Source organism: Vigna umbellata, chromosome 3 (assembly GCF_029865625.1).
Source record: "Vigna umbellata cultivar VRB3 chromosome 3, Vumbellata_1.0, whole genome shotgun sequence".
In the NCBI taxonomy this organism is placed as follows: Eukaryota; Viridiplantae; Streptophyta; class Magnoliopsida; order Fabales; family Fabaceae; genus Vigna; species Vigna umbellata.
In genome coordinates, this window is record NC_142167.1 from 24,625,437 (window position 1) to 24,636,797 (window position 11,361).

General features: G+C 34.1%; 1 protein-coding gene across 1 annotated transcript; it reads right to left on the bottom strand.

Annotated features, from left to right (window-relative positions):
• Positions 1-337: 337 nt before the first annotated feature.
• Positions 338-6,207, bottom strand: LOC148202047 (uncharacterized). The gene is made up of 6 exons (XM_088108225.1): positions 5,770-6,207; positions 4,331-4,453; positions 4,086-4,256; positions 3,634-3,715; positions 923-987; positions 338-763 (listed from the first exon to the last, which is right to left on the bottom strand). The coding sequence occupies exons 1-6, from the start codon at positions 6,043-6,045 to the stop codon at positions 461-463; spliced, it is 1,020 nt and encodes a 339-aa protein (XP_087964351.1). The 5' UTR covers positions 6,046-6,207; the 3' UTR covers positions 338-460.
• Between the last annotated feature and the right edge of the window lie 5,154 nt (positions 6,208-11,361).

Genomic DNA, 11,361 nt, shown 5'->3' on the forward strand with positions numbered 1-11,361 from the left:
AAAATCACTTCTTTAATTCATTTATATAGATATGCTGAAAAAAATTTATGTCTTTGTGTTCATAACCTTAGTTTAATGAAATATATTTGAATAATGAGTAAATCTGAACAGATTTTGGGCACTTGGTAACAATCATTTGAAATAACTTTTTTAAGAACGCTATCTTTTGTCAATAGTAAATCAAATTAGATCTAGTTTAACGTAGCTATTACATCATAGGTTACTTATATTCAGAACATATTCTGCTGCAAAAATTGCATTTTCTGGTAATTTCCTCTGCTTCAACTAGTTACTGTACGCATAGACGCCTAATTTTTATCAAACTTTAAAGCATGAATGAAAAAAAAAACATTTATACAGACTTATGTATATATGTGCAAGGGATATCTAACGAGTACAAACAGATTCAAACATGCAGAGAAAAATTAACATGTCATCTTACTGTGTCAATCAATACTAGTTAAAATGATATCCTGATAAAGACCAATATATGTAAAGCTAAAATATAGAGCACAAATGCAGACCTGAATAGCATAAGCCTCTGCTGGGTTTCAGATCTGCCAGCAGAGTGATAAGGAAGCCTTTGATGGCCTTCATAATCTGACATACTGTGTAACTTATCTGAGGAGCTTTTACTGAAACGATACCTAGCAGCAGTGTTTGCCTCCAAATTGCTGTTTTCTGTTTGCCGCCATAGCCCATTCAATCTTTCCAGTTCCATCTCTTTCAAATGAATGTCACCCAGTAAGCCCTCAGCTTGTGCCTGAAGGTATGGGAATAAGGCACTTGGTTAAACATTTTCAGATCCAAATAATCTATCAAACCGTTATCAACTAGCCATTGTCAATTAATTTTTCTCTAGTAAAAACTAGAGAAGGAAGGAGAAATTTGTAAATCATGTACTATGAAGTATAAAAAGGACCTGTTTAGCAGCCAGTTGCTCAATTAGACCATGAAGTTGTTTATCCAATGTCTTCTCTCTTTGTGCTGCAGAACAAGAACGTTTAAGAGCCAAAAAAATACATGCACTCATTCAAGATGCTTCCAAGTGCACAAAAGCACAAGGAGACTTAACACAACAAAAGCAATAAAAGGAATATTAATGTCCCGATATGGTTAGTGGATTACTAAGAGCAAGAAATAGTATCTAATGTTATTCAGAGATGAAACAACCCAACTAAAGTTCTTTATTTTCTCTTGATGATAAAAGAAGTCATTAAAAAAAATACAAACAGGAGTATCATGAATCTTCCTAAAGCTACAATGGAAACAACAGAGGCTAGAAAATATAAAATACATCAAACCTAATGAAAAACCCAGCCTCTTGACACCAGTAAGGAGAAACTCTTAAAAAAATCCAATCAGATTTTTGTATCATCATTTTGAAAACATTACTACGTCAGCAATGCGGTGGCAGGATATACCCATATCAGTACAAATTTATTATGAATATACAACAAGTTCACATAACTCATTTATACATATGAATAAATGTTTGAAGAGAATCTAACATACAGGAAATCACCTAACCCAGTCCTATTCTATGTTTTTAATGTCATCATCATGATGGACTTAATCATTCAAAGAAGTTTTTGGTCCTCTGCATTCACAACGACGGCTTGCAACATTTCTTACAAGAAATAAGTTTATGATATCCTTTCTAAGTGTGGTCAAATTCAATGGTGGTGCATGACCTATGCACACAGAAAGTACAAAAGTATATAATACCACCTCCAGCAAAAAAGCAATACGAATACACAAAACACAAGGAATAAAAAGAAGAAAAAGATAATAAAGGGCATGCTTATGCTTTCAGATTAAAAACATTAACAAACAGAAATCTGGAAAAAGGAATAATATAAGATAAACATACTAACATAACTGGGCTTTAATAAATATCACTGTTCCTTTTACAGTTCCAAGCATTGAAAGTAGCATAATTGGTATCTTAAGCATCAGCCCAGGTGATATATTTCCCATTTCCACTTTCAAGGGATCTCAAATTTATATTTTGATCTTTCCCTCCCATATGTGGATTTTTTTGGAGCTATGGTTCATGTATTTGATAAATCCAACCTTTCTCATGAAGAATTTGAACATTGACAATGATCATGAAGATCTAGAAGTGTTTTGGGTTGTGATATGTTGATTGGAAATGTTGTAAGTTTTCTCTTTCATGATTTGATCCTAAAATTGGAATTAGAATGCTTTTCAAAATGAATTAGAGCTTGTCTCGGTGATAAGTTGTTTTTTAATTGATTAAAAAAATGTTTTGAAAATGTTTAGTTGATCTGGAATAACTATAAGAAGCATTTTATCTGATTAAATAATCGTTTTAACTACTAGAATCATTTAAAACCATGAACAGTTCTGATCTATCTGTTTTAATCTGTTATAAACAAGCTTTTAATAGATTAAAAGTTACTTTAAGTTCAGTGAAGGCTTTGGACTTCTCTGTTTTAATATGTTAAAACGATAAGTTCATCTATTAATTTCACGTACTGAAATTAACATATTAAAACACAATTTTAATTCATTAAAACAGACAAATTAAAGTCTATATAACTCTATCATGTCTAAACCCTTTAACAAGAGATCAAAACTAAAGTTTCTAGAATCTTTTCTACTATTGAAAGAGAGTCCAAACAGAGTTACAAATTGTTCTTGAAGCTTTCTGATACAGCCCAAATATCTGTTGGGCCAAACAATATATTGGACAAAGAAACAAAAGAGCAAAGGAAATGGGGACAAGTTTATAGCAGGAGAAAAAAATAAAGGGGCTGAGGTGGACAGAATTAGTTAGAGAGAGAGAATTTGGCGGATCCTAGAAGATTTCCTTTTTCGTTATTACCTTTATAGTGTTAGGGGTGTGTGTGAGGGTGGACATTCTGTTTTGAACTAAATTAGAGTGGAGAGTACCGTTTTGGTCTCTTAAGGAGCCTAGCTCTGGGCAGTAGGGTTATTTCTTCAGTTTTTGCCTTGATTTCAATGAAACAGGATCTGTGATCCTTTCTTTATTCTCTTTTCCTCTTATTTTATTACTTGTCCTGTGGTTTCCTATCACTTTCTTTGTACAAATTTTGTGATTAATACCTAGTTTATTCCTTTTTGTTGGGCTGATTTTGTTCTAGTTGATATTGTTTTCCCTTTCTCAATTCATTTTTGGGTCTATAGTCTGTCTCGGGATAGAGTTTCCAGGTATAGAGTAGTAACTTGTAGGGTTCGATATTTGGTTTCTTGACAGGTATGGCTGAACAACTTGATGTAGCTCTTGGATAAAAGTGAACTGGTATAAAAGTTTATTGTGTACATCTTTCTCTCTCCTTATTGTGTGGTTCTTGACTTTATTGGGTTTAGTTTCTGTACATAAAATTAAAAGCAACCAAATCCTGTAATAAATTTTTTTAATAACGATCTCATTCTAAGTTTTGTGAAAATTTGAGATTCTTCAATTGACCATCTCTCTTGAACTCAGCCCCTTTAAACTAACAGATTGATGATAGGAAATTTGGGAAAACTACACAACAATAGCTAGCCATTGTAGTTGAAGAGCTTAAGGCCATATAAACCCCATCCCGGACACTCATACTTCCAATTTGAATTTTGAGTTCGATATATGATAAGATACCATACCTGGGGAAGGTTGTTTAAGTGCATTTTCCTGCACTTTTGCCCATTTCTTCTCCAACTGTTTCACAGCATCCTCCATCGAACTCTGAAATGAAATGAGGGTCATTGATTTGGTGAATTTAACCATATATCATCCAATCATAGATTATCATACATGTTAAGGATGTTGACTTTTGTATTTATCCTTAGTAACAAGTCATATCCAGTGTAATTTTTAACTGATGGATAATATAACATCTTTCTATTGACAACATATGAAAAATAAAACTCTCAATTTGGTAAAGTATCAACGTAAGTAGTTAAGCTACACCTAAAATATATAGCATAGATCATATAGTCCTTGAATGATAGGAATAGTAATTAGCATGATCACCATTTTTTATTTACTCTTTATCTATCCACTATAAAAAAATAAAATGTTAAGGTGAGCACATAAGAGTCTGTTATTAACGAACCAACTGCTTCTTCTTCTCTTCCAATTCATCTAGTAAAGCTGATCTCGATGCTTCTGCATCTGCATCAAATCCAGCTTTAGATTTTGCCTTCATTTCGTCCCAACCATCAGATGCTTGCTGCTTTATATTGTCCAGCTCAGCTTTGAGTTTCTTCTCAGTCTCATCCATCTCCTGTAACACAATAGATAAAAAATCAATTGAATCAAACTCAACCTGACAAATCACAATCAATTCACAATCATAACCTGCAACTTTGTCCTTAGTAAATCAGCCTCTTGTAATTTCTCTTTTATTTTATTCTCAAAATCGGATATTGCATTTTCATATGCTGCATTCTCTTCCTTCAATGTCACCTCTCTAAGTTGGGCCTGCAATAAAAATCATCATCATTAGTTGTACTGTAGCAGTATTTTAGGTTAATATCATTTCAGTTCCCAAGTACTGCAAATGTGTGCTTTCACTTTCACAAGTTTCAGCTGCCGGCTGAGTCCATCAAGTTTTCTTCTTTTTACAATTTAGTCCCCTCATCTAGATTTCATCTGATTATTAGCTGAATTCACCAACATGGCATACATGCAACCGAATAAATACAGTGTTACAACCAGCAGGAAAACGCAGAATATTTGATAGTTGCGCTTGTAATTCAAGGTGTAAGTTATTGTTTTTAGAGTACTGCTAAGAACAGACTCTTAAGCATGTTCTTTCTAACACATTGGATTATATTTATTGCTAACTACAGAATCAGGGAAAATATTCATTAACTAAGACCAGGACCCCAAAGAATTATATATTTTCCCATAAGAGACAGCATGTTCAAAAGAGTATGTCAAAGAGTATTCCTAACATTTCTTCTTGCTCTTACAAGGTAATGAACATATTGTCTTTTCATTCTGGGCAAGTCAACGACTTACAATTAGAGAGGATCAAGACGGAGGGAACCAATTGTGAATGGAAGAAAACTCAAGAGATTCAACAGGTGTAGTTGAAATACAACTCTTCCAAATTGTATAACTTTGGAAATCAATTCTGTTCAATAAACACAAAGTGTAACCCAGACCTAACCTATATTTTTTAATTCCAGTCAAAGATTGTGCTATAGGCTCAGCTGGATTAATCCCTAACACGGAAGAATGCCAACAACACTCTCTTTACTATCAGGTGAATTTTATTGAAAAATAATATTTTTACTAGATTTCATTTCTCACTTATTGAGAGCATGCCTGGCAAATATTATTTTTGCCAATTTAAGCTATTTTATGGATAAAAAAAGAAGTCTTTATATTTAGGAAAATAGTCTAAGTGTGTAAAAACTTTCTTTTTTCTGAAAAGATAAGTTTTTTTCTATAATTATTTCCTTTTCCCTTTCAGCTTCATATATATACTCTTTCTCCAATATAAAAACAGATTTACATTTGGTTTCCAAATGAAATTAATTAACACGTTGCAACAAAAATTGATTCTGAATACAACCTATTACAACAACATAATCAATTGTACATGTAATAATAATAACAATCGAATATTGAATTAATAAATTTTTTGCAGTTATCCCAAACCAAGCACTGTCGGCATGGAGAGATACTGCTAGAATTCTTCTCTAGCATAATAGCACAATAGTATTTGCAACTGTTAGGGAATTTGGATGAGAGAGTGAAAATGTAATTAAGAGTTAGTAGTTAAGGACCTGTTGGCGCGTGGCGGAGTGGGAGTTCAATTGGAGGGCGAGGGCGGCGTTGGAGGCGAGGGAGTGGGCGTGAAGGTGAGGGAGGCTCTGGGAGATGTCTTGGGGAGGCAATCTCAGCCGTAGATCATGGATCAAACGGCGGAGAGAAGCCGCCTTCTGATCCAATTCGATTACATACCTTTGCTGATCTTCGGAAAAGAGGATTGGGATGATGGAATCGTCCTCCGCTTCCTTTCCTGCGCCACCTCCCACCGCCCATGCCAGTAACCCAGCCATGTCTTACAAGTTTACTCTTTCTTTCTCTCTGTTTCTCTTTCTCTTTTTCTCTCTCTTCCAATTTCTTCACTCACCATCCCTTTTTTCCGATCTGCGGTGGTTGATTTGGGAATTAGGAATTGTAGTGGTTTAGTTCCTTACACGCTCGTTAATTCCATTTTCTTGTTTTTGAAATTTTGATTTTCTTGAGCATTTATATTACAGTAATACAATTTAAATGCCTATAAAAATTCAATAACAATTTTTTTTTAATTCAATAACAATTTTTTTTTAATATATTTTAATAACAGAATTTTACTTAATTTTTTTTAACTAGGTAAAACATTAATCGGTATATTTAACACATATTTTATCCATAACAGTATAATAGTATTGTTGGTAAAACTTTCATTTTAGAAGAAGTTGTGGTAGTTTATTTAAAAATAATTTTGTTATAAATGAAATTTATTATTTTAAAATCTACCATTTTTTTTAAAATTACTTTTCTAGAGTTTTTTACTTTCCCTTTAAGAGTTTTAACTTCTAAGTTATCTCTTTGACGATTAAGAGATGCCTAAACGATCACGGTAACAAGGTCTACATTCCCATCTCATCAGTTTGTGCAATAGAACAAGTAAGTTTCGGCTTTTTTTTGCACTTCGTTCTTTATTTGAGTTCATGAATGAAGATTTCCACCGCTTATGTAATCTGATCTTTTCTTTGAGTTCATTGTTGATGAGAGATCTTAAGGACTCTCCTTGATCTCTTTTCGGTGTTTCGTAAGTGTATTTATTGTTCCTTAAGTCGGAAGCAACACATGTGCGATTCTAGAACTTGATAGAAAATTTGTGAGATAAGAGAAGTTAGATTAACTAATGTTCATTTAATAAATTGTTCAAAATCTGTTATTGAATGGGAATAATGTGTTGAATTGTATGAGTAAATTTATATGATACTCTTGTTGTGTTAAATTACTTGAAATTGTTATGTAATAAGGTAGAAATCTATGAAATTTGTGAAGAATTATTAGGTTGAATTACATTGATAAGTGAAATGGTGGTTTGAATGTATGCTTGAAGTTATCAAATGGTTATAAGTCTTGAATGGTATCAATTATATATATGAAATGGATAGATCTTTGGGTCTAGAAAAAGGAGGTTAGAGAAGTGTATTATTGATATATTGATCTAATAAGAAGTATAGTGGTTTTGGACAATTTAATAGGTCTTTAATAATTTGTTATTGTAGAAAATGAACTCATATGATGTCTAGAATGAAATATTAGTCAAAACAGTATGATATTAAGGTAGTTTCTAAGGTATTTTAGGGGTTTTGGTAGGTGAAAACCTAAAGGAAGTAAATATGATATAAACTATAGTTTTTAAGTTTGTTTTTGGTAATTCAAAATTGGTTTGGACCTTAATAATGATAGAAAACTGATGTTGGAACCTTTGGTAGTTTAGGCGTTAATTTTGAAGTGAATTTGGCTAGTTTTAAGGTATGAGATTTTGAATTGATTTTGAAGTGAATTTGGCTAGTTTTAAGGGTTTTAAGGTATGAGATTTTGAATTAAATGTTTTAGGTTGATTGTGATTATTTGTAGGATGTTGTTAAGTCCATTAGGACTTGTTCAAGCATTAGTTGCAAAATTTGAGTGTTACAAGAGATATAATTGAGTTTGGTATGATTTAAGGTAGTAAGTTGGTTTGACGTGGTCAATTTGAGTTTACATTTTCTGAGGTTTCTCAGTGTCCATAGGGTCCTAGGATCAAAGTTGTGGGGAAAATGTTCAAAGTCATACCAATTGATTAGCCAATAGTTTTTGTTTTAATCGACTATGGCACTAACTTAATCGATTAAAACATACAATATAGCCTAATCGATTATGACACTAAATTAATTAAAAGAAACACTTTAGTCTAATCAATTATGTTAGTTACATAATCGATTAAAATAGGAAGTTTTGCCTTGTTTAGGTTTATGTGAAATCTGGCTTGCCTTAACATATTAGATTACCAATCTAATCGATTATTACTACCAGTAATGTGAAATTTTTACTAATATAAACCAAATTTACTTGTACACATATGATATATGGTTCTCTCTTCTTTTATGATCCTAAACAATTTTATTATCAATTTCTAAATGTTAGTATGCAATGTGAAAGTGAAGGGATATATGTATATGGTTTCAAATGGATTCAATGTAAAGGTGAAGTGATATCAATGGTTTCAAAGTTGTGAGAATAAGTTCCAAGGAGGAACTTCTTGGTGGTAGTTTCAAGTATTGATAGTATGAACGGTCGGAGTTAAGCTAAGGTTTATCTTGACATTCTAATGATCATTCATGCTCAAGTATAGAGTGATGAGTCATGTCGTGAGAATAGTAGAAGGTCTGAGCCTGAGGGGCCTTTCTCCAATTGACAAAAGGGCGTTTGTAAGACTAACCTGGTGTGGTAGCTTAAGGTAGTCCAATTGTTCCACCACACCGTTGTAGGAACCTCTGTAACTCGACATTCTATACAATATCCGGATAGCCAGTCTAGGTCTTTGCATATTAAGATGTTTGGATTGATGTATGTTATATAAATGATTTATGTAAGCTATGTTATGAAGGTGATATGAGTTGTCGTGTATCTAGCTTCCCTTACTATTTTGTTGTCTATTTATGTGTTGTTTTCTCTTTTATGATGATCATCTTAATGGTGTGAGCTTCGGGAGGACGTCTTTTCAGTTGTTTCAACGTGAGATTGAAAGAGTGAAGCAACAACATAGATAGTGTTTTGTTCTCCAAGTGTAAATCTTTTTCATCGGTAATTTGTAGTTTCTAGTAAGTTATCATCGATATAATGTTTTATTTTAGTAGTTTTATTCTACTAAAATGGGATGGTACATTGTTTGCTGCTATATATCAATATAGAAAGATAGAAAATTTAAATTAAATTAAACAAAATAAAGAAAAAAATTAAAAATAAATAAAAAGAATTTAAACAACAAAATAAAATAGGTGGATTTCACATTTTTTTTAAATAAGATTCATAAGTGGTTTCTAAGAATTATTATTTAATTGATTTTTGTCTTAAAATTGAAATTAATTAATGTAATTTTTGCAATTAATTTGTTAATGTATTCATTAGTAACCACATTAATTTTTCAATTGTTAAAAATTAAGATGTCGAAAGAAAGGATCCAGATAAGAAGTTAATGTGATTTAATTAAGAGAAGAATATATCGAAACATAAGAGAATGAAAAGAGAATTGAAAAAAGGTTATTTAAGTGAATAAATGATAATAAAGAGTTCATCAATCAATATATCATGAAAGATAGCATCAAGATAAGCGTGTATATGACAAAGTAAAAAAAGGTTAAACTTCTTTAGTTGTCTCTATTTTTGTGGGTTTTTTCCAGTTCAATCTCCGTTTTATTAGAATCCTCAATTTAGTCATAAAAAAAATGCTAATTTGAGTCAATTAGGCCCCTGTCGTTAAATTGGCTTAGCGGGTGTCAACACTCAATTTTGTCCGGGTTGAAAAAATGTGTTTTTATTGGTGTTTTTATTATTTTTCTTTTATTGTATTTTACCTGTTTGTTTTATTTTTTTATGTATTTAGATTTTTGTTTTTAATTCAATTTCTATTTTTCTTATCTGCAATTTGTTTTAATAAAGTCAATTAATCAAAAAGTTAAAAAAAATTGAAATTGAAAAATAAAATTAAAATTAAAAATAATGAAAATAAGTAAAATTGAAATAAAAAATAAAAAAATAGAAAAAATGAAAAAACGTGGGAATTGGCGTATGGGAAGCGTGTCTGAATGAGGGAGCAGGTTGTTAGAAAAAGATTTTTTTCCAAGATCTTGGAGGGACAAGGTGGTTACAGGAGAATTCTTTTTGGAGATTTTGGGGACAGGGATTGTTTTTTGGGTTTTGATCAGAGAGAGAAAAAGGGGAGAGGAGAGCACACGAGGGGGATCATCTCCAATACCTGCCATCATCTCCATCCCCCTGCGACAACTCCCATTCACCATCATTCACACACCCGTAAATCCAACCTCTGCTCCTCTAACCCGTAAACACCCAACAACATTTCCCTTCACTCCCAATTCCCCACCTCCAAGAGATCCATCACCTCTGACCAATCTCCAACAATGAATACCACGGCCTAACCTCCAAACGGCCCATCAATCTTCATCCCTTCATGGCACTGACCCCTCTCTACTCATGATCCCTATCTTCATCTAACCATTCTCCATCACCTCCAACAACCATCATCTTCATAAAACTCTTCATTCATCTCCAACCACACGGCCACTCCAATAACATCCCAGACACCACGCCTCAGTGCTAAAAAAAAACACCGTTCCCCCAATCTTCATCACCTTCATCTCAAGCACCATCAAAATCTCAATCCAGAACAACCAAAACCCAAGTCCATAACTCAAACTGGAAAGAAGACCAGAAACGGTTCCGTATACTACATCATGGCCGAGAAGGGAAGAGGAGAATCATCCCCTTGCACGTAAAGGGGAGAAACAGGGAGGAGGACCCGATACGGTGGTTAGCAATCCCTCCGGCAGTGAGTATCGGCGCTGGCAGCGGTGGCATCCTAGGTTGTTTGGTGGTGGAGCTGAGGCGGTCGCCGGCGTGGGTCACGGGCACTGGCAGCTAATCTGGGCTGTGCGAGAATAAGACTGGAAGAAGGGGTAGTGCAGTGGCTGGTTTCGGTGGAAGCGGTGTCCGGCGATGAATGGGAGCGCTTTTCTCTCACGCGCGAAGAGAAGAAGAAGAAGGGAAATCTTGTGTTGTGGCCGGCGATGGCTCCGATGGCGGGTGTCGTCGTTGACGACGCCGCGAACCACGGCTAGCGGCGGCCGGTTTGTGTGGAGGTTGCGTCGTGACCATCGTGTGGTGGAGGTAAGTGTCCATGGATTCTTTTGTTCAGAGGAGAAGACCCTGGGTCTTGACGCTGCTCACGCAAATGAGATGAGACTGGGAAACCCCTAATAGGTTTCTGATTGGGTTAAGAGGCTTTGGGCTATTGGGCCGCATCCTCTCTTCCTGCCACACGCGCAACTCCATTCACACCTCCTTCCGTTTGGGCTTAAGCCCATTCCGCTTTTGCAAACAAAAAAGGAGGTTTGGGCATTGGACTCATGTTGCTTCTGGCACCTCCAACTTTGCTGCTACACCCCTATCTTGGGGCCTCGATAAGAAATTTCGAGTTGCACTCCTGGTTTTTATTTCTCCACTCCTATTATTGATAGATTATTTAGTTTTTACTGTATGTAACTCCTTGTATGATAACCCCCACTCCTATATCTGGTGTTTTATTTTTATTT

What these genes read in the sequence shown, in the direction of transcription:
- LOC148202047 (XM_088108225.1), bottom strand. Translation starts at nt 6,045, where the DNA reads ATGGCTGGGTTACTGGCATGGGCGGTGGGAGGTGGCGCAGGAAAGGAA. An exon ending in ACTCCGCCACGCGCCAACAG is followed by an intron (nt 4,454 to 5,769) that starts GTCCTTAACTAC and finishes TTTTTATTGCAG; the next exon opens with GCCCAACTTAGAGAGGTGAC. An exon ending in AAGAGAAGAAGAAGCAGTTG is followed by an intron (nt 3,716 to 4,085) that starts GTTCGTTAATAA and finishes ATTTCATTTCAG; the next exon opens with AGTTCGATGGAGGATGCTGT.